Source organism: Malaclemys terrapin, chromosome 2 (assembly GCF_027887155.1).
Source record: "Malaclemys terrapin pileata isolate rMalTer1 chromosome 2, rMalTer1.hap1, whole genome shotgun sequence".
Lineage (NCBI taxonomy): Eukaryota > Metazoa > Chordata > Testudines > Emydidae > Malaclemys > Malaclemys terrapin.
Window position 1 is genome coordinate 86,091,476 of NC_071506.1, and position 23,423 is coordinate 86,114,898.

At 42.8% G+C, this 23,423-nt stretch overlaps 1 protein-coding gene across 3 annotated transcripts in view; it reads left to right on the forward strand.

The window, feature by feature from the left end:
- ARHGAP28 (Rho GTPase activating protein 28) overlaps positions 1–23,423 on the forward strand; it is a 167,266-nt gene that overhangs the window by 58,291 nt on the left and 85,552 nt on the right. The window contains exon 1 of one of the 3 annotated variants that reach the window (XM_054017581.1): positions 639–844. The exons of 1 other annotated variant lie outside the window; for it this stretch is intronic. Coding sequence is in view for 1 of the 2 variants with exons in the window: in XM_054017578.1 (XP_053873553.1) it covers positions 9,956–10,080 (125 nt within the window). In the remaining variant the exon portion in view is untranslated. Of the gene's footprint in view, positions 1–638; positions 845–9,797; positions 10,081–23,423 lie in introns of those variants that run through there. One more of the 3 variants, XM_054017578.1, reaches the window with a different exon arrangement.

The following is a 23,423-nucleotide window of genomic DNA, read 5'->3' on the forward strand; positions in this document are numbered from 1 at the left end:
GGTATAGGGATTCTGGATAGATTATAAACATGGGTTATAAGAAACTTCCATTCTAAATCTCACTTCATTTGCAGTTCTGTTACAACCCCATAACCGAGATAAGATTCACCAAAGTTCACAGACCTTTTGTCAAGCCTGTGCCAATTTTCAAAAATTCACAGAGTCTAAGGCAGGAAGGGACCATGTGATCCTCTAGGCTGAACTCCTGTCTAGCACAGGCCATAGAACTTCCTCAAAATTTTCATCAAGCCTGAGCTAAGTTATGGTTTTTTTCAAAACTGAGAAATTTGGATTAAGGAAACAAACCTTTATTGTGGGAGTGTGGCTAGATCTCTTCTCAGTTTTCAACACCATTGACTGTACGCTGATGGCAACAAGCATGCAGAAATTTGCGGTAGTGAATGAGGAAGCACTCAGCTGAATCCACTCATTCCTATCAGCTAGAATCCAGAGTCATGACTGGGGCAACTGCTTCTCATTACCCTGTTCCTTATCATGCAGAGACCGCAAGGCTCAATTTTCTCTTCAGTCCTCTCTGACATCTACAAGAGATGTCTCAGAGAGGTTGTGAGATGCCACAGACTTGTGTGCAAGCAATAAGTGAATGACACTCAACAGTATGTCTCCTTCTCCACCAGTGAAACCACCACCATCACCAAGATGCAACCTCCTACGAGGAGTAATTCACTCAAGTTCAGCCTAGGAATGACAGAAGTGAACTTATTGGGAAACACCTTCAGAAACTCAAGACTCGGGACATCAGACCACAGATTGTCAAAGCTATATGAAGATTCAGATCACGATCGGCTCTTCAGTGCTCCTGGGCATGCAGATTCTAGCAGTGGTGAGAAATGTCATTTTCTGTTTTTGTCTGGCCGGGAGACTTTGTGGCCTTTCCTTTTGGGTGAAGGACCTAGTCACAGTGGTTAATGCTTTTGTCTCCTCCTGACTTAAACAACCACAACCCTAACTCAACTGGTTACACATTCACTTAAAAGTCCTGGTCAGGATCCAATCAGGACTTCCTTAGAGACTGCCCAACCTCTTACAGCTGATACAACAGGAGAGATTCAGCTTAGACTATTAGGCTGTTGGGACTGAATTTTATGAGCAACAAAACCCTGACTATGGATCTGCTTGCTGGACGAAATCAGATGGAGCCCACTCCTGACATATTTAGAGTGAAGTCTAAGCTACACCTTATCTAAAGGAATAACAGTTGTAAACAATTTAAAAAATAAATCCTGATTCTATCAATTCAGACATCCCTGTAAGTAGACAGAGAGAGAGACAACACTTTCTTCTTAACTCTTTTGCCATGTTTACTATTTTGTTAGGTGCTTAATACTCTGCCAAAGTGCCAGACGAGGTACAAATACCACAGATGGATAGCTAACTCATACAGTCTTCAGAACACTTTATATTGTAGTTCAAAATGCCTATAAAAGGACTTAACTTATTATGTTTAGCTGAACATATTTGTAAATCTATTTAAGCATTAATTTGGCGGGGTGTTCAAAATTGGTAGCATTTAAAGGCCATCAATTAATTATAACATCCCAGCTGCATGGCCCTAGTTTAATACAAGAAAATGGGACGTATCCTCTGTTGGTCTGAATTTTTGCTTTATTACTGCCCTGACGTAATGCAGTGCATTATATATACACCGGGCATGTTCATCATGCCTGACCATTATGTTTATGATCGTTGATGATTCTGGTACCATGAAAGATAGTGATAGTTATACAAAATAGTGATAAATGTGTAGGGCTGTTAGCACTTGGATACACCTATATGGCAAACTGACCCTCTTGTTATTTTACTTTATAAATGTCCCTAGCCCTAAGAAGACTTTAATTAAATTTCATTTGTGTTCCTATCAGTTGTTCAGAGCCTATTTTAAAACAACACAGTTAAAGCACACTGGACTAAGTTCTATTGTAAGTTACACCAGTATATTTCGCAAGTAAGCTCATTGCAATGAATGGAATTACTCCGTGCTTACACTAGTGCAACTGAGAGCAGAATCTGGCCTAGTGTTTTCCTTTTATTCTTCTCTTTTTGACTACAGAACCCCAACCCACGTATATGAATACGTGAACACTGTATTCAGCCCCAAATAAATACATATTCAACAACAACACCAGCATTCGTGACTGGCTTTGTGTTAATTCAGTCCTCTCTCATTCTGTATTTTAAGTCACAAATATGCCTGTCTGACAGTTTTACTTTTCCTTCCCCTGCTGTATACAAATTCCTACCCTGATCTTGTTTTTGTTTCTTTTTTTGAGACTTCAGATTGAATACAAATGTATGTTTTAAAATAAGTATCAGCTACTTGCAATGCCTTCCTTTCCAGCTTCAGAGTCCTATACCAGATTCCCATTTTCAGCTTCAGAAATATTTCAGAGGAGAAGCCAACCTTTCCCACAAGTGTTTGGGTTTTTTTTCCAAGCTGAACACCCTACTACTCTTTCTGGGTAATTTTACTGCTTCAGAAAAAAAAACCCGACCACAGCATTCAGTGGTGATGTCAGCTGTCCCAGATGAAGCAGTTAGATCAACATGGCCTGAAGGAGCATGAGCTTAATGGATGAATGGAAGGATATAAGCCCTTTTTAAACTATACCTACAGAAAGCCCTGCTCCAGGAGGCAGATTAAAGAAGCTTCCTTTTCTATATACAGTCAATATGTGAACAATGCTACATGAGTAGATTAATATGTCCTAAGGAAAAGCAACTTTTGAACTCCTAGAAAATAAACATGAATAGTTACTAAGCAAACAGCTTTGCAACTTGCTCTTTAAGTACTTCATTTTATTCCTGAAACTACAACTATTGATGTTTTAAGATAAAAAAGCACATGATTATCCAATAAATAAAATATGTCCATGTTGGAGTTCACTGAAGTATGATGCCTGATTAAGTTCCTTGTTGGCACATGAACTGAAAACTGTGGCATTATAATTTAACAAAGATTAGTTTTTCATTTTAGATTCTAATTGAAAGTCTTTGAAGCATCACCAGATGTTATGATGTTTAACTTCTAAATTCTTCACATAAATAGCTTCACTGCTTTAGCAGTTGTAAAGTCCCAGCTCTGTTCTTTCTTGTTGTTATTTTTAACTCAATTAGAAAATGTCAAAAATAAAAAAAATTACTAAACCTTGTTTGCCTCTGGTTTGTTTGTTTGGTTTTTGCTTCTGAAAATTTTGCTGTCTTCTACCAGCAGTGGCCACACCCCCTTTTCCCTACACACACAGAGAGACAGGTGCACAATTGCTCACCCTCTCAGGACAAACAAATACATTTATCATGACACCTCAGTAATAGGGAGCAAGGGGTCAGAAATTAGTCTTATCTTACTGAAGACCTCTGTTTTCCTATTATATAACATACTCATTCAGGGTAAAAGGCTGAGATCACATTGGCAATTTTCTGGACAGAAAGACTCAGTTGACCTCTGTTCAGAGCTAGTTTAATGCTTCTCTGAATCAGCCAGCAGGTATCACTACTGAATGGTGGGACATTTGCCTTCTGTAGTCCTCACCTCCTACTAGAGAGCTGAGGACATTACTACAGCTTAATAGCATTCCAAGCCATTACAGACTCATGGGACTGTTTGAAATGACCAGGTTTTTTCGGTATGATGTATAAGGATGACACTTTCTGCCTCCAAAAGCTGCTTTTCATCTTAGGCCTGGTCTACACTAGGAGGTTATGTCGAATTTAGCAGCGTTAACTCGAATTAACCCTGCACCCGTCCACACAACTAAGCTATTTATTTCGACATAGCGGTCTCTTTAAATCGATTTCTGTACTCCTCCCCGACGAGAGGAGTAGCGCTAAATTCGACAAGGCCATGTCGAATTTGGGTTAGTGTGGACGGAATTTGACGCTAATAGCTCCGGGAGCTATCCCACAGTGCACCACTCTGTTGACACTCTGGACAGCAGTCCAAGCTCGGATGCTCTGACCAGACACACAGGAAAAGCCCCAGGAAAATTTGAATTCCTTTTCCTGTCTGGCCAGTTTGAATCTCATTTCCTGTTTGGACATCGTGGCGAGCTCAGCAGCACTGGCAACAATGCAGAGCTCTCCAGCAGAGGTGACCATGCAATCGCAGAATAGAAAGAGGGCCCCAGCATGGACTGATCGGGAAGTCTTGGATCTGAACGCTGTGTGGGGCGATGAGTCCGTGCTTTCGGAGCTGTGATCGAAAAGATGGAATGCGAAGATCTACGAGAAGATCTCAAAAGCCATGACGGAGAGAGGATACAGCCGGGATGCAACGCTGTGCCGCGTGAAAATCAAGGATCTGAGACAAGCGTACCAGAAGACCAAAGAGTCAAACGGACCCTCCAGATCTCAGCCCCAGACATGCCGTTTCTACGAGGCACTGCATTCCATTCTAGGTGCGGCTGCCATCACTACCCCACGACTGTCCGTGGACTCTGATGATGGGGTATTGTCGACGGCCGCTTCCTCGGAGATGTTCGCGGACGGGGAAGATGAAGAGGACGAGGCAGTCGACAGCGCTTTCAACGCTGATTTCCCCAACAGCCAGGATCTCTTCATCACCCTCACGGAGATACCCTCCCAAGGCGGTAACACGGACCGTGAATCAGGGGAAGGATCAGTAGGTAAGTGTTTTAAACATTTATTTTGAATAGAATAGAAATGGTATGTTAGCAATGGGTTTTTAATTATTAGTTTGCCCTAGGCGCTTTACTTTTTAGTCGTTGCCAGTGCAGCTACTGGAAAAGTCTGTTAACATGTCTGGGGATAGAGCAGAAATCCTCCTGGGACATCTCCATGAAGCTCTCCTGGAGGTAATGTGAAAGTCTTTGCATCAGGTTCCTGGGGAGAGCGGCCTTATTGCCTCCTCCATAGTAGGAAACTTTTCCGTGCCAGGCTAGCAGCAGGTACCCCGGTATCATTGCCTGGCAAAGCATGGCGGCATATGGCCCTGGTATTTGCTGGCATTCACGCAGCATGCGGTCTTTCTTTGTCTCCGTAATCCTCATCAGAGTGATATCACTCATGGTGACCTGGTTTGAATTAGGGGAATTTTAGTATGGGGACTGATTGCCTGTTCCTTTAAATAACTGTAACCGGCGGTTTACAGCCACACGGTGGGGGCGAGGAGGCGAACTGTTCATGCTGAGCAGTTCGCCGGCAGCATGCAGGGATCTTTCCCAGGGACAGCCGCGATGGGGGTGGGACGGGGCAGAGTTCATGCTGGCCGGATCGCCAGCAGCAGGAACTGGCCAACACTAGGAGCATTGCTTGGAACGTGAAAGAAGGGCACTGCTGTAAATTAAGCTTTAAGCAGCCAAAAGTCTACGGCTTAACCAGACGCGATAAATCGATCCCAGAACATCGATTGCCTGCCGCCGGACCCTCCGGTAAGTGAAGACATACCCTTAATGTCCTCACCACGCTGCCATAGCCTCCTCGCCCGATTTTTCAGCATCTGCCTCTGAAAAAGGTGGATGATAAGGCGCGAGGTGTTGACAATGGCCATAACTGCAGCGATGATCGCAGCGGGCTCCATGCTCGCGGTGCTGTGGCGTCCGCACTGTCAATCACCAGAAAAGTGCGCGAACTGATTGCCCGCCGGCGCTTTCACGGAGGGAGGGCAGGAGTGAGGGTTGAATGACGACAGTTACCCAAAACCACCCTCGAAACAATTTTTGCCCCAGCAGGCATTGGGGGCTTGACCCAGCATTCCAATGGGCAGCGGGGACTGCGGGAACTGTGGGATAGCTACCCACAGTGCCCCGCTTCCAATGTTGACGCTTGTTAGTGTGGACTCACAACGTTGAATTACTGTACTTAGTGTGGATACACACGCTCGACTTTGTAATATCGGTTCCACAAATTTGCTTTAAGTAAAATTGAACTACTCTCGTAGTGTAGACATACCCCTAGTGAAAAATTCAAGACAAATGAGAGAAGTTTCACTTTTTTGCAATGCAGCAAAAGCACTTCTTTCGTATGGTACTGCTGGCTCAAGGATAGGGGAGATGTGGGGGAACCGACCCTAGGATTTGAATTTGTGAATCTTGCTTCATTCTTTTTCTCCTTTGACATAACCACTTAAAAGTGCTGAGTGTTATCTGGTTTCCCATTAAAACTGAATCTAGCTGAAGTTTGCATAAAAGTCAAATAGTCTGTCACTTCTAAGCAAGCATCTAACTTGTGTAAATCCCAGTAAAATCTACTGTTTATTTTGCACAAAGAGAAAATCCCATTTATTAAACATATTCTTCTTTTTATGTTATCTGTAAGATCCTGTTTCCTTTATGAAAAGTTATTAAATATGAAATGTTTATTTAAAGCAGATATACAAAACCAGAAGGCACTAGAAATAATAATACAAGTACTTTGCATTTATAGGGTGACTTTCATCCAACGTAATCTAAATTACACAATCATTGTTGTCTGAAGAAAGCAAAGTGCTATGGGCGATGGAAAGGGGAGTAAGGGTAACTTTTCTGAAGTTGTAGTCAGTAAAATAAACCTGTTTAAGTCTTGAATTCTCAGGTCCAGTCTCCTCAGAGAGGGTCAATGCTGTTTCAACTACAACTTCCCATTTGGCTCCTGCTACTTTCAGTATTTCCCAACTGTCAGCTGCAATGTTAGCATCTCAAAGTGAATTTTAGAGGATGCCTTTCAAATGATGACACTGGGCTCAGTTTACTCCTGCTGGAACAAGGAAATGCAAATTTCACCTCAGGCACCAACAAGGGAACCTAAATCCTTGCAGGATAAATCTGGGAGTCCAAACAGTAGTGATTATATGACCACCCTCCCAAAAAGTTCTGCTAGGGGATACCAGCTTAAGGTACAGTCAGTGATTCGTATGGATCATTCATGAATCAGCCTAGTTGATACCCCTCCACAGCCCAGAGATCAAGGAGCACAAATGTGGCTTTAAAGCCACCTTATCCCACCCATCCTACTCTGGACTTGTGACAAGCACAACTCACTCATACCAGAGGATGAGGTGCTTTGACAACTCACTCATACCAGAGGATGAGGCGCTTTGACTCAATCTGACTCAAAACAGGGTAGTTAAAGGTTTCCATGCTTACTTTCAGGCTCCTCCCTTGGTTTTCTGGGTTGAGATTCTATGCTGTGTGTAGCAGCACCTGCTCCCGGCCTCTCCACAAACGCAGTCAGAGACCAACTGAAGTGCAGCACCCGTGTCCTTTTATTGTTTGTGTCCGTTCCCACCACCTACTATTTACAAGTATTTACAGAGATCAACTGTCACAGAGTCCCCGGGCGATGATCTCGAACTGCTCCCCACAAAGCCAGTCAGGACTTTGGGGAGCCTCCTCTCCCTTGGAGCAGACTGTCTTCAGGGCAAGAAGCTCACGCAGCTTCACCTCCTGGGTCTGACCTTGGAGCATTCAGCATATGCCCCTCCGTGTGCTTCCCACAGCGAGTCCGCCCAGGCAGGGTCCTGGGGAAGCCAGAGGACCTGCATGCACCCCCACTTTGCAGTCAGACGTGACTCTTAGCCAGCCAGTAAAACAGAGGTTTATTAGATGACAGGAACATGGTCTAAAACAGAGCTTGTAGGTCCAGAGAACCTGATCCCTCAGCCGGGTCCATTCTGGGGCCCAGCAAGCCAGACACCCCCATCTGCCCTCACTCCTAGTCCCCAGCCAGCTTCAAACTGAAACCCCCTCAAGCCCCTCCTTCTCTGCTGAGTTCCTTTTCCGGGCAAGGAGGTCACCTGACCTTTTTGTTCTCCCACACCTTTAGCATCCCCTTGTAGGGGGTAAGGGCCTGGCCATTAGTTGCTAGGCGACAGAGGGTCGGCCGGAAACTGAGGCATCCACACAGTATTCAGAAGAAACATTAAGAACAGTCCCACTTCGTCACACCAATCCTCTGGGAGACTACTAACTTTCCAGCCAGCAGGGATCTAGAGCCCATGCTCAGGGCTGGCACAACCCATTAGGCGACCTAGGCGGTCGCCTAGGGTGCTAACATTTGGGGGGCGGTGACCGCAGCGGCCAGATCTTCGGCCGCCCCGGTCATTGGCGGTATTTCGGCGGCGGAACCTTCCGCCGCCTCTGTTGGGGGCGGCATTTCAAGGGTGGCACCTTCCGCCACCTCTGTAGGGGGCGGCATTTCAAGGGTGGCACCTTCCGCCACCTCTGTAGGGGGCGGCATTTCAGGGGCTGGACCTTCTGTCGCCTAGGGCGGCAAAAAAGCTGGCAGCACTCCTGCCCATGCTTCTCCCTTTCCTGTCTACCCCTGCTTCCTGTCTCTTAGCCAGCTTTATAGGTCAGGCTGGCTACCCAGGCCTGCAGGTGGATCCACTCTGGTAATTAGGGCGTGGCCCTTCAGCCAGCCCAACTAATACCCTTCTTCCTCTAGAACAGGGCTTGTTTCTCCTAGCCAGCACCCTGTTACACTGTGCCACTAAGACGCACAGCACAGAATTCACAGCCCATTTTGGGGGGGAGGGATACTAAGGTGCCATCCCCATCCTGGTCTGCTCTGGGTGCTGAAGAGCCCCATGTCATTTAAACAGTCCTGCACCGGGGTTCCTCAACGTCAAAAGGCACTCTTATGGCTGTGTTACACAGTGCCTGTACTGGGCAAATTCTCCCCCAGCTGGAACTGGGGCTTTTCAAGCCAGTCATGCATGCCACTCCAGCCCTTTTACACAAAATAAAAGAGAGGAGTAGGGGTGAGGATCTCACCCATGATACTTAGAAATCAAAGAGAGTCATTCAATTGAATTTAACTGGTGGTGCTGGTTACTATAAGAGTAAATATTTATTGTGGCAGTGTTTATTTTACAGGAAATATTAGGGCTGTGTGAAATCAGAGTTTTCACATTGCATTTCAACTTCACAGAAGAGCTGCGAAGTTTTCTGGGGTAGTTGCTCCAAAATAAGGCCATGATTCTATTTTTGAGTGTAAATAGAGAAATTTTAAATTTTCATTCTAACAGAGGGCAATTTTTGAAAAATGAGAAATATCAAACTGGTGCATGTATTTCTTATAAAAAAACTGCCATTTCACAAAACTTTCATTATCTGTGAAATTGGGGGGGGGGGGCTTTTCTGTACATTTTTGTGGAAAAATCTTTATTATTTTCCTACTGCTCTTTTAATTATCCATCCAGCAAGTATTAAAGATTGTTGAAAGTCTAATATGTATTCAGTATAGGGTGACCAGACAGCAAATGTGAAAAATCAGGACAGGGGGTGGGGGGTAATAGGAGCCTATATAAGAAAAAGACCCCAAAATCGGGACTGTCCCTATAAAATCAAGACATCTGGTCACCCTAATTCAGTAGAAAGTAAAGGCAGCTCTTTGCAGACAGCTTGTAGAATTTAACTGACCTAAATAAATCAGGTTTATTCTTCCCCAGTTATTTAAACAGCCACATAGTCCAGTTAGTTTATGAATCTTTCATGCAGGCATTACAAATTGCATTCCCCCTCTCCTTCCTAGAGCACGTTTTCTTTTAAAGCACTGCTCCATTCCCATGTTGCTTAACTGAAGAACGATTTCATTTCATTTTGCTCCTTGCTGTCGTATGAGAAATCCTAATAAGTCTGCCCTTAGCTGAGAAGAAACAGAAAAAGAAATAACCCAAGAAGAACTTGTCCAGAGCAGCTGCCCTGAGCCATGTAGGATTACCTCCGGTTTCTGGTTTCCTAAGAAACAGGAATACTTCCCCCACAGAGTTGTGTTTGTGGGCGGTGTTTTTGAATATATGCTAATTTAGCTGTCCTGACAGGAGAAAGAGCCATCTCAACACTTACACAGTTCTCCTGACAGCAAACGGTAGTAAGAGGCTATTACAGTGTAAGGTCATGCGTTTGCTTTTGTGACAGGGTCACTTGATCCAGTAAGTGAGTAAATGCTGGTAGTTGTCTTTGTTGCCAGACAGTAGGGAAGACATGTGCCTGTGATAATGGAGATAAAGGACTCGGGCAGCGTGGTTCTGACAGCCTACCATTCTTACACTCCATCTAGGATACCAATAATCGAACAGAGCTTTGTGCCAGAGATCTCCTCCAGCCATTCTCCAATCAGCAGGTAAAGCATGAAGGATTATAACGGGTACTGTGCCATTAAGTTTTGTCTGAGCTGCTTGTGTTTTGCAGTCATGTTTCCTGCTAGTATGTGAGTCAGTTTGTTGATGTTTTCAGATCACTTTGCCATTTAATCACCACTTTATTATTATGCATTATGATTACTTTCCTGCTGTGGGGAACTTATGCAATTCACTTGTGGTGTTCTTGATTAGAAATAGAAAATGCAAGTGCTTATTTTAAGTTTTTTGTACAAGAGATAGATCAAGTTTACTTGCTATCTAAGATTAGCAGCAAAATAATACCTTATAAACAATACATAAATCTAGCTTCTTCTCAGTTCATCTTTTATCATGCTATGAACAGTTAGAAGGGATGGTGCTAGGTGAGACAATTCATCAGAAAATTCAGTCCACTTTTGGATTCCGAGTTGGTTTAAAAAAATATTTCCTATGTTCCCCCCACCCCCACCCCCGCAAAAATAGATAAGGATCACGTCTTTCTTTTCTTGGGATGTTGCAGTTGCTGATTCTCATGCAGGCAGGCACACAAAGTGAGGCTACTTCTTTAAAGATGTCATCTAAATGAGAATATTTCTTTTAAAAGGTTGTATTGCAATAAATCAAGTATTTCATACAGATTAATTTTAGTTACATACTGTGCACTTGTCCACATGTGTGTATAGTTCTGACATAGCAATACAGTCTTGACAATTTCAGTATAGATGCTTTTATCTTGGTAAATCTGACCTTTCTCTTAAATATAGGTGTATAGATTTACACTATTTTCTACAAATTACATTTTGTGAATGTTTCTATTGTCAAACAAAAGTTTAGGGAACACTAGCATTGGAAATGCAAAGTTATTTTATGGCTTAACTGAATAAAATGAAAACTAAAATATGAGGAAATAGTGGATGTAGTTTAGATTTATCTCATTGCCAGTCACAGATCAATATTTTTCATTTAGAAATGAGCTCTGTGTGTTCTTAACAAGGGTGCTGCTAAATACTTCATATTGTGAATTTTACAAGATGCTGTTCAATTTCAAATTTATCATTTAGTTTAAATGTACATGAAAAGATGAACGTTTCAAGCCTCATTCTGTTCTTTGATTTTACTGTCCCTAGTTATCTGATGCGGATAACTTCTTTGTTCAATTTAAATGTTGCATCACAGCAGTAATAAATACATAATTTCATTTTAAGAAAAGAAACCTACTGTATTGTTTTGGTGTTCAAATCACAGAATGATGGTGATAATGTTATTGATGATAATGTTATTTGTTTTTAAAAAGAGCAAGTTAATTGGAATCTCAATTTTTATCTGCGAGCTGAGCAATGAAAACGTGGTTGTCTGTTATCATTTCACATACTTGTGTTAATTGTTTCAAAACTTGTTGAAAGCTCAGCTGGTAATGTGTCTGAATCTAAATCACATATGCATCACTTAAAGTTCCTGAAAAGAAAGAAGGTGTTGGTGCTTTTGAATATTTTGGAAGCTGTTGACATTAGCCAAAATTGTATATATGTCTTTGGTGATGCAGTCTCCCATTTCTTGTCTTTCACTTCCTGCAGCTGTCTGGTAGCAATAGCCAGATTCTGCCATATGGCCAGTCAGGGACTCCATCCGTGTTTCCAAAGCATTTTCCAAGAGAGGTTTTATTAACTCAGCATGCAGCCCTGTGGAATGCAGAAGGCATGAAGGCAAATGCACTGAATGTTTTAGCAAATGGTAGAATAGTGTCTAGCTTAATTCCTGCTTCAACTTCTGAGAGTTCTGTACTGCATTTCAGATTCTAAATGGAGAGCTCTGTTGCTATCCTATAGCATGAAGTTCTCTAGTATAGACTATTTCTGGCTTTGTGGAATCACAGTCTAACTTCCCTGACTCCAGTATGTGAATTCCGTGATTCTTGAGGACAGCAATCTGTAAAAGTATTTACAGACTGTATCTACAGACCATCAGAGGCCACCACGTATCTCATGTTTGATAACAGAATATAATCAGGAGCTTAGGCCTTGAGTCCTCTCTTTCTTTCATTGGGTTTATACAGGTGGATAGAGTGGAGTGAGTCCAGATTTACACTGGTGTAAGTGAGAATAGAATCAGGTCCTTGATTATTACCCTTTGACTTATTGGCTATTGAGCAGTAAATCCTATCATCTTGGGAATTGGGATGTTTCATTTCCATAGCCATAAAAATGGAAATGAAAATATCCAGCACTTTTCTTGCCTTGGAGATATGACGTGTTGCTTTTATCAGAAAATCAGCCCAAGTGACCCCAGCAGTGAGTGAAGGAATGCATAATTGCACAGTTTTATAGCTTTATGTCTGCCTTTCAAAAGAAAGAGAACAAGTTGCTAAAAGGGTCCAAAATTAATGGTTTGATACAGAGATAATGAGCTTGTTCCTGCTCTTCTTTACATGAGTGTAAATCAGGAACTTTGATGTTAATGGAGTTACACCAGTGTAAAATTTGTGTGTGAGAAAAATAAGGCCCAAATATTTTACTCTAAAGATCCTTTATTTGCACTGATTTTCAGTTACTTCTTAAAAAATGGCAGCTGACTTTGGGTTCCTCAAATGCAGTCCAATTTGAGATGCCTAGGGCCTGTTTTTCAGGGGTTTTCTGTGCCCCACTATTCCCCCTGACTTGACTTTACATTTGTCGTTACTCAGCACCTCTGTAAATCAGGCCTCAGTAGGCATTGTTGGATAATCTCGGCCTGCTGCCCTTCCCCATGAAAAATTCCCATTGACTTAAATGGTAGTTCTCCCTGAGAGTTCCATTCCTCCCTATGCCAGAGTAACTCAGTTGTTCAGTCAGAGAGAAATGGTTTGCTCCCCTAGGGAAGTAGCCTTGAACCCACTTCTCATCAGAGTGATGCAGATTTCAACAATCCATCAGAGGAAACAGGCATCCACACAGATGCGCTGCTGCCCAATCCTACTTATCCTGCCCAGGTTTGGACATTTTCAGGGCCTGTCCAAACACAGTCCCCCAGGACACCTTCTAACTACAAGTTTCACAGCACAAAGGGCAAAGCAGTGAAAGTTAATAAGCCTCATATGGGCAATGCAGAGCAATGGGTCTGAAGGGAGAGAATGTGGAGGAACCGAACTTACTCCGTTAAACTACCACTCCTGCCCTTGGCCACCTCCTTAATAAAGACTGCATGATTGGCTCCTTGGTGCCATACCTCCCACAGAAGTCCATTGAAAAAATTGATGTCAGAATATGGGCCCTATAAGGTAAGGAAAAGGCTCCTCACCTGTCCATACCATTCATTTCAACTGCATACTTTGCTCCTTTTGTTTCATCTGCAGAACTTCCCTTTGACATCAGTGCAAGTTCTGTCCATGAAATGCATGCAGATTATGAAACAAACTTGTGTTGCCACTACTGCAAGATCCATGGGAACTAAGCCCAAAATTTCCTTTTATTTCTTTGCAGAGGAGGTGGCAAATTGGATTTATAAATTAGAATAATTTTCCAGTTGCCCTGTAGGATATTTACTTCCATGTATTTAATTTTTACTTGTCTTATATTTCACCTGGTTGTGATTAAACACGTAATTCAGAGTGTGATTATTTATATTTACTTATTGCTCATAAGGACAAAATACTGGCATGCTTCTTGTTTTTATTAGCGATTAATCTAATTAATACTGGAGTATGTGTGCATGCTAGAGTGTGATTACTCACCAAATACTCTTCTTCTCACTTTTCTATCTATCCTGTTAGTTTACTGGAACTCACAGTTCCAGTGGACCAAATTCCCTGGAGCACCACAATGTGCAAGCCAATTTTCCATGGCCCAGGAGCTTTTGGCAACTGTGACCTTCAAACTGCAACTACTGAGATACATATACGTCTTTCTTATTGAACTGTGCTTCTGAGGTTATTTTGAGTTGATCTTTCTCTTGAAGCAACGAAGCCAAGAAGTCACTGAAAATATAGGTGATGATTTTCCTGCAAATTCAGTAAATTAGCAGGGTGCTTAAATGATTTCTTAAGGGGAAAAAGTGAAGTTGAAATAGTAACTTCCATGAAGTCTCATTAGAAAAGAGTTTCCAAAGATAAATGTACTTATTTCAGTGTTTCAGTTCTAGTAGAGGGAGGGCACTCACAACACCATTCCTGGGAGTAATGCAGGGAAATTTTCTCATTGTGCTCAGCTGCCTATGCTGGATAAGGTGAAGGAGCAGTAAAGTTATAGCCCTGCTTCCACCTCATCCCTCTCTGTCCCATTTGTCACTGCCTGTACTCAGCAGGGTGCTAGGAGGGAGCAGCCTGGAATCAAAGGAGCACAAGGTTTGTGAGCATGCACAGTTGCTATGTATGTGATGCAAAGAGGAAAGCTCCAGCAGTCATCTATGAAGCAGCTGGATTCAAAGCAGTCCTAACTGGGTCAGGTTGAAGGTTAAGCTCGCTGTATTTAGACGCAAGTTTAATGGCTAGACTGTGGTTTATTCCCTCATTGCTAGCATGGCTACCAATGAAGGATCTGATTCCGCTGACACTTACCCCAGTGTAATTCAGAAGTAACTCCACTGAAATGAATGGGTATGAGATCAAAATCAGACCAAAGTGGTTTATCCCCGTAAAATGAATTTAAAACAGTTTCTCGAGATGCAATCGCCCTGTTATACATTCATTAAACATCCCTGTAACAAAGAAGCATTTTGGGTGACAAATCCATAACTACTGACTTTATGAATATATGCAAGAAAAGGACAAAATGAAATGAGAAATGATGTTCAGCAGCACCCTCTAAGCAATCTGATTAGTCTGCACATTAGTCAAGAAGAAAGTTCTGAGATCTTTCAACTGTTTCAGGGAAAAAATCCTTCTCATTTTCTGCAGGCTCAGCATAGCTCCTCCTCCCACTCTCAGGCAGGCAGCACTAAACAGGAGAGTCAAAAAAGAACCTGAGAAGTGACTTAAATCACTCCGTTGTCTCAAGTTACTTGGCAGCAGTTTCCAAGAGTCTTGCTCAGCAGGGCCAGTTAAACAGATTTGGGGGCCCCTGCAAAGCCATTACATTGGGGGGAGGGGCTCTGCATGGCACAACATTCTCATGCAGTGTTCTTCCCCCTCACTTGTCTGCCCCAAACTCCTATGTGATGTGACTTGGATGAGGGATAGGTAATGTAGCCCGAAATGTTGTGTGTGGCCCCGGCGGTAATTAGTGAGATAGCGAATGGAGGTTTCTGTTAAACAGGAGAAGCCTGTAATGGGTGTAAACCAGGGTTGTGATAAAGGCAGTGGGGGGTGGGGAAGGGAACTCTAGTTTTTTCTCACCACAGAACTGTATGAAGCCATGCATGTTCCACAACAGCAGAAGCAGTTAGCATCACACTGTTATTGGTGGACCCTACGTGTCTGGAGGGTGGAGGCCCTGTGGCTGGATGTCTGGCAGCACTGACTGAGTGGCCCTACTGCTCAGAGTTGTATACAAATGATGTCAAGAATGTCTTTTGCTGAGGTACAGTGTAAACAACCTTAACTATTTTTGATATTTAAACTTTCTCAGAAGACAAAAATAGAAAAAACATGAAACAGTCTCGTTTTCAAGAACAAATCTTGAAGCATCTCTGGGCCTTTCACAGGAATTAAAGTCCCAAGCCTATGAAATCAAAATTTAAAACTACAGTAATCGAAAATGGTAAAAGAAATAGGGGTAGGAATTGGGAAACATTAAAGTTAAATGAACAAAGGTTGGGCGAACACATACTTTATAGCAAAACAGCAGCTTTTGACATATTCCACTGACTCACCATTACTAGCAACTTCCTAAAATGGGTTTATATATATATTTCAGCAAGTTGCTATGCACTATTATTAAAACATTTAGCAGGAGGATGCATATAAATAAGCCAGACAATAGTAGACATGTTTTTCCTGTAGGCTTTAGAAATACCTACGGAATGTCCTCTGGGACTCTCACTAAGGAATGTGGTATTTATAGTCAATTCTTCATGTTATGGTTGAAACTAGAGTTGGCTTCTCTGGTTTCTTTTTAGTGTAATGCTCCTGCTGATCTCCCTGGTACCTCCATGTGCAAAGCTGATGGAAAACATCTGGCACTGTCCCTTTGATCATTTTGTTTGGTTGAGCATTTGGCCAGCTGCCCCATTCATTTTTAACTAAGTCACTTATCTCTGATTACATGACGGTTGGAGTTGCCTGCAAAAATGCTGAGATCTGAGAGCCCTATGCAGCCACCTTTATATTGAGTCTGACATAGTTTAGAGACAGCATAACAAAGAGTAAGAAATTAAGAAGATTGCTGTATTGTTTTTTGCATGATAGCTCATAATGATTCGGTGTGAATACTCTAAGGTGTGAAAACTATGTAGAAATGAAATTACAATATATTATTTCTTTTAAAAAAAACCTTGCTAAAAACTACTAGCAAAAGTTGGAGCAAGGTTCAGTATATGAAACAGAATCTAAAATATTAATTTTACAAACACAGGGCCAGATCCTAAATAGTGCTGAGCATTCCCAGTGAAGTGAATGGGTCCCAGACCAATGGCACCAATCTTTCCCAATGCAGCACTTGTTTTCCACACTCTGTTTCAAGTGCCTGATAAATTGACAAATGTCCTGGATTCTGACTTCTTGTAGAACCAGCAGTTACTTGTACCCTGGCAGTTTTCTGCTCTGATTGGCCAGACGTCTCAACTGGGGAGCAAAGCAAAACTGACAGAAGTTAGAGTAGTAGTGGGAATAGCTGCCATTATCCTGCATTTCAGATACCATAGTGAGGAGAACCATACAAGATCCTAGGTAGACTGAAAGACTGCCAAAGCAGCTGGCCCATCAGTCAGCCTACCTCCCTCCCTTTTTGCCTTGTGACTATGCTGCAGCAGCTCTCATGGAACTGCTTCTAGTTCTGCTGCAGTTGCCAAGGCCCCTTAGAGAAGAAACAGCAGGAGTTTGAGCAACCAGAGGAGGGACAAATGGTAGCTGGGGAATGGGAAGCAGCCATTGATGGTGGGAAGTGAAGTTTCCCTTTATTTGTGCTAACAATTCTCCCTAACAGAATACCCCCCCCCAACCGATTCTCCTCTCCATGGGCAAGTATAACTCCCAGTAATATTGTTGAGGGAGGAGACCATATACCTCAATAGGAATTTGCAGTAGTGCTGTGTTTGTTACAGAGATACCATTTGCAATTAACACTGATGTTCCATGGGTTGCCTGTGAGTTCCCAGGTGATTTAATACCAAATTATTTGAAACACAGTTCCTTTCCCAATGCACTGCTGCTACAGTTGAGGTCAGGAGCAGCACTCAAACTTGAGCTCCCTTGTCATTAACATTAGGAAAAGATTCTCGTTCTTGGGAGAGGTGTTGGGGGGGTCCTCAACTCAGGAATTCACTTCCTCCCTCATCTGCAGAACCTGTCTTTTCTCTCTAGCCATTGAAGGAGGAAGGTGGGGTGAACAGTGGTTGGGGGTTACTGACATATCTGCTCTGAAGGGGATTTTCATGTTTGTGTGATGTATGACATTCAAACACTTTGAGGTTGTAGGATTTTAATATATGTAAAGCCAGTCAGTGCTTGGGATGGGAATTTACTCAATCTTTATAAAAGAGAGAGAAAGAGAGAGAAATTGTATTGCTGTAGCTAAAAGCCTTTATCTGAGACTTTATAAATTGGCTGTAAAATCTCTTACTGTAGAAAATCAGTCTTGGCACATGACTGATTTTTACAAACATAACAAGCACAAATCCTTTTGTTGATGATGGACCAATACTAGGTTTACTGAGGTCTATAGAATTTGGGGTGCATAGAAGAGTTTTGCTAGGAGTAGGAGGAAAAAGGAGCCATGGAACGGATGTCACTTACCAGGTCAAACCGAACAGAAGCAAGAGGCTTCCTGGAAAGTTGTGTTTTTAAATGACTATATGCCCAACCTTACACATTGGGCCACTGGTATAGTTGACTACAGAGCTTTAGGGGGGGTCATTGAGGCATAAAGCCTGACTCTTAACCATTTAGTGAAGCTAATAAAAAATACTGTCTTGTCAGCACATGAATTTTGGACGGGAAAGAACTCATTTACCCCAGGTCTGAATTTGACCCACTGAGTGATGTTTTCCTGACCAGCTTCTTTATGCACTCAGCAGGCATCAATAACCATGCTATTACCTAGGCCACAAGGGTAGTTTGCGCAAACCCTGGGGGAGGATATAGAGTGCCTCGTGTCAGTCAACATCAACCTCGCTGACCAATTAAGGGATCTGAAGGAAATTTCATCCAGTTTCCTCTCCTGGACAGAAGATGGTCATGATGGAAGGCCTAAGGGCAGGAAAGAATTTAAGAGAAACTCAGAGGGATGTTGTAAGGCCTGGACAAAAATCACTGATAGAGAGTAAATCTGCAGTTACTAGGAACAGTAGTTGCACAAAGACTAGTGTCCTTTATTTGTATGGATTTTTTTTTTAGAGCACCTTAGAATAAATATAAAGAACTATAAAGTAATGTCAGAATGAGACTCCTCTAATGCTTGGAATGATTTTAATGTTGAGAAGCAGAGAGACAACTATAATCTGCTATGTCTTCTTTTATGACAAAAGCCGAATCACTCTTCAGAAACTGCCAAAAACTGGGGAATTCGAAGTTAAGACTGAGATTTCATTTTTAACTCGTTAGCTTAAAAATGAATGGCAGAATGAATGCAGTAGGGATGAATTCCTATCTCAACTTGAAATGCCCAGTCCGCTGTTTGATCTAATACTTAACAGATGGTAGAGTGGAAGATGAAATGGGATGTGGGCCCTGATTTTACACCATAGAAATCAATGGAAGTTTTGTCATTAAATTCAGTGGCAAGAGATCAAGTCCTTGAACAATTGTTTTGTTCCCTTGGAAGGTAAAGACCAGATTTTATAAGGGTATTTAGATGCCTGAAGATGTGGATAAGCACCTGGTGGGATTTTTAAAAGTGCCCACGTGCCTAACTCTTATGGTGCCCTAAATCCTTGAGGCCCAGATTTTCATAGGTATTTAGGCATTGCTATAAATTAATGGAGATATCCCATCTCCTAGAACTGGAAGGGACCTTGAAAGGTCATCGAGTCCAGCCCCTGCCTTCACTAGCAGGACCAAGTACTGATTTTGCCCCAGATCCCCAAGTGGCCCCCTCAAGAATTGAACTCACAACCCTGGGTTTAGGAGGCCAATGCTCAAACCACTGAGCTATCCCTCCCCCTATGTTCAACATTGAAATGCCTAATTGACTTAGAAGCCTAAGTTTCATTTTCAAAAGTGATGTAGGCACTTAGGTATTTAGGAGCAATGCTTAAATACCTTTAAAAATCTGGGCCTAAGTTCTTATCCAGTACTTAGCCAAAACTCCCACTGACTTCAATAGAAGTCTTGTTGAACAAGGACTGCAGTCTGAGGCCTTAGGTAATAGGACATTTAAAAATGTATTAGTAGGGCTTTCTCCTTTCCCATTACTTTCCTCCTATGTATTTAATTATCAAATACCCAAGTTTTAAAATGTGATGTAGCCCAGGAGCGAGAGTTGCCAGGTGTCCAGTTTTCAACCGGAATGCTTGGTCGAAAAGGGACCTTCTCTTAAAAGTCCGGTCAGCGGTGCTGCATGTCAAAGGCAGACAGTCCCTACCTGTCCTGGCACCATGCTGCGCCCCGGAAGCAGCCAGCGGGTCCAGTTCCTACTTGGGGGGCCACAGGGCTCCGCGGCCCAAGTACCGGCCCCACATTCTCATTGGCCGGGAACCAAGGCCAATGGGAGCTGGGGGAGGCGCTGCCTGTGGGTGAGAGCAGCGCGCAGAGCCTCCTGCCTACCCCACCTCCCTGCCTAGGAGCTGAACCTGCTGGCGGCTTCCAGGGCCCAGTGCGGTGCCAGGGCAGGTAGGGACTAGCCTGTCTTAGTCCTGCTGCGCCTCTGAATGGGAGCCGCCCGAGTTAAGCTCGCACCCTAGCCCTGAGCCCCCCAAACCCAGAGCCCCCTCTTGCACCCCAAACCCTCATCCCCAGGCCCACCCCAGAACCTGAATCCCCAGCTGGAGACCTCACCCCTTGCACTCCAACCCCCTGCCCCAGCCCAGAGCCTCCTCCCATTCCCTGAACCCCTCATGCCCGGCCCCAGCCCAGAGCCCGTACCCCCTCCCACACCCTCCATCCACAGTCCCAACCCACAGCCCCCTCCTGCACTCTGAATCCCTCGGCCCCACCCCCAGCCTGGATCCCCCTCCTAGATCCCAAACATCTCATCCCCGGCCTCACCCCAGAGCCTGCACCCCAAGCCCAGAGCCCATACCCCCTTCCACACCCAGTCCCCTGCCTCAACCCACAGCCCCCTCCTACACTCCAAATTCCTCAGCCCCACCCCCCAGCCTGGAGTCCCTTCCTGCACCCAAACCCCTCATCCCCAGCCCCACCCCAGAGCCTGCACCCCCAGCCAGATCCCACACCCCTTCCTACACCCCAACTCCCTGCCCCAGTCTGGAGCCCCCTCCCATACCCTGAGCCCCTCATTTCTGGCCCCACCCCAGAGCTTGCACCCCCAGTTATAGCCCTCCCCCCTCCCGCACCCCAACCCCCTTCTCCGGCCCAGTGAAAGTGAGTGAGGGTGGGGGAGAGCAAGCCACCGAGAGAGGGGAATGTAGTGAGCAGGGGCGGGGCCTCGGGGAAGGGGTGCGGCTAGGTTGTTCAATTTTGTGCAATTAGAAAGTTGGCAATCTCCCAGGAGCAGAGAAGTAATGCTACTGATAGTGGAAAATCTTTGTTATAATTGGGTGGGGGAGAGGAGCAGAACTGAATGCATTCTCAGTAGATTTTTCTGAGACTTGACTGTTTTGGCCATTTTGGACCCAGGTCCTATACAATTCACAGAATACATGACAGAGATCACAACTGTTCTGCTAACAAAGCAAAATTATTGTTAACTTGAAGATTCTTGAAGCACATTTGGAACTTTCTTAAAACCATCTGCTGACGTGGGTGAATTGTTGCAGTTAAAAAAAAACAGTATGTACACTTCTGTAGAGTTTTCCTTCAATAATAGATGTCCTGTGTCTTGAAAATACCACAAATAAAAATCTCTCTCTATTTTTAATCATAAGGTAAAAGATTACAGGGTTGACTCTGCAGTTGATTGCTGTGATTAGAGCTGTGTTTCATCATAGAAAGCTTTCCCTCATGGACTCCACATCCTATGATTTTTGTAACTGTATAATTTTAAAAGGAGGAGCCTGGCAAGCCATGCTTGAAGTTAACTCTGTCATACTTGATGAAGTGAGATAATGCAAGCCAAAGCAGCTTGTTTCACTCTATACTGTGCACATCTGAAGTTAATTATGTCATACTCTGCATTGCAATGAGTCTACATAGTTTTAGCAATCAAGAATTTGAAAGTGAGCTTATTACCACAGGATGCCATTGGGGCCAAAGACCTCATGAGATTCAAAAATAGATTTGGACATTCCTCTGAATAACAAGAATATCCAACGTCACAACAGCTCACACTAACAAATTCTAGAAAAGATATTAAAACTCTTGCCTCAGTTTACGCTAATCTCTATTATTAGGAATTAGGATCTGAACTAATTTGTGGGAAAGATTATCCCATGGATGCCTAATGTAGGGTTTCTTTCACTTTTCCCATGCCAGTGTCAGAGACATGATACTGGACTAGATAGACCATAGTATGGCGATTCCTATATTCCTAGATCATTTTGAAATATATAGAACAGGCAAAAAACGTCAAACAAAGCAGTAAAAAATACAAAAGTGTGCAATCGCATACCAAGCAGTTTATTAATGGCAATAAATCTGTGGCCACTGTGGACTCTGTGTTTGTCATCATTAGGTTGCACAACAACAGTGGGATGACTCAGATCTCCCTGTTCCAAAAGCACAGGCTCCCATCACTTGAGCTAAAGGAGAAGCTCTTTGTTAGCTAGGTAGAGTCTATGGCTGCATCTACACCACAAGCTAGGGGTGTGATTCCCAGCACGTGTACACATACTCGCAGGTATTCAATTCCTCTTTGTCTTATCGAGTCAGCCCAAATATATGTACACAAGCTGGGAATCACATCCCTAGCTCATAGTGTAGATGTAGCCTGTGATACACAGTTAAGCAGTTCTGATTCAATACAACAGATCAGTGACGCTCATGTGCACACTCATGCACGCACAATTAGATGGCTCATTAAATTATTCGGAAGATTACAAAGTTAGTTGGAGATATAAATCTTGCTTTCATACAGTTACTGGAAAATTTGGTAACAAGTTACAATCAAAGGATACTTTTTTAAACTAGGGGCTTGTCTGCACAGTGGGGTAATGAGCACTATGGGGGTGTGATTTTTTTAAAAGGGTACTAACATTTAGACCCTGCTGGTGCTCACTAAGTGTTCCTTAGTGTGCTTTAATGTAGTGCTGTTTCCTAGTACTGTCAATAATCGTAGTAATTTTTATACATTTTGTGTGAAATCATGGATGTAAATCTAGTGCCAAATACACTATTTAGGCCTTTATTATTATTATTATTAACTAGAAATTTAAACCCAGACTTTAGGGATGCAGATTTTAACTGGACTTTTAAAATAAATCTATCTAAACATTATTTTAATAATGTTTGGGGATGAAAATGGGACTATGACTTAATGAAGAGGGTATGAAAATTCTAATTTTATATTGAAATAGTTGATTAGTTGCTATTTGGAATTTACTTAGGCTACATACTCACATATGCTTTATCTGCTCAAGGTAAAGTCCCTAAGTATGCTTTTTTGATTGTTTATAATATTTTACTAATTTTCAAGTTACATGTAAATGTAAAGCTATATATAAAGAAGTACCAAACTTTGATAAAACTCCAAGATAGTTTTACATATTTTATGTGGCATTCTTATTTCATGGTGACAGGAGAGGGAAAGAGACAAGCAAAGGAAGGAAATACTGCAAACAAAAAACTTATTATTTATGTATTCAAAAAATGGCCCAAGTTATATTTGTCTTAAATTTTTGATAACTTATATGGTAAATCATCATCCAACATCTAACAGTCTCCAAAATTTTACCTGCACAAAATATTCTCATTTAGCTGTGCAAATTGGGCAGTTAGAGAACTAACTACCTGATTTGAATGCACAAAAGTGGATTTAACGCTGGCAACTGACTGCATTTGCAAAATTTGTTGGCAAAAGTTTGGCGGCTGACTGGAAATGTGGTCCTCTATGTAATTGCTTTTAAAACAGGATGTTAGAGATTGATCTTTGTCTTTCTTTTTGGAGAGTCTCGGTTGATTGATGCCTTAGTATTACCAAGGGCCAGATTCTGAACTAGTGTAAAA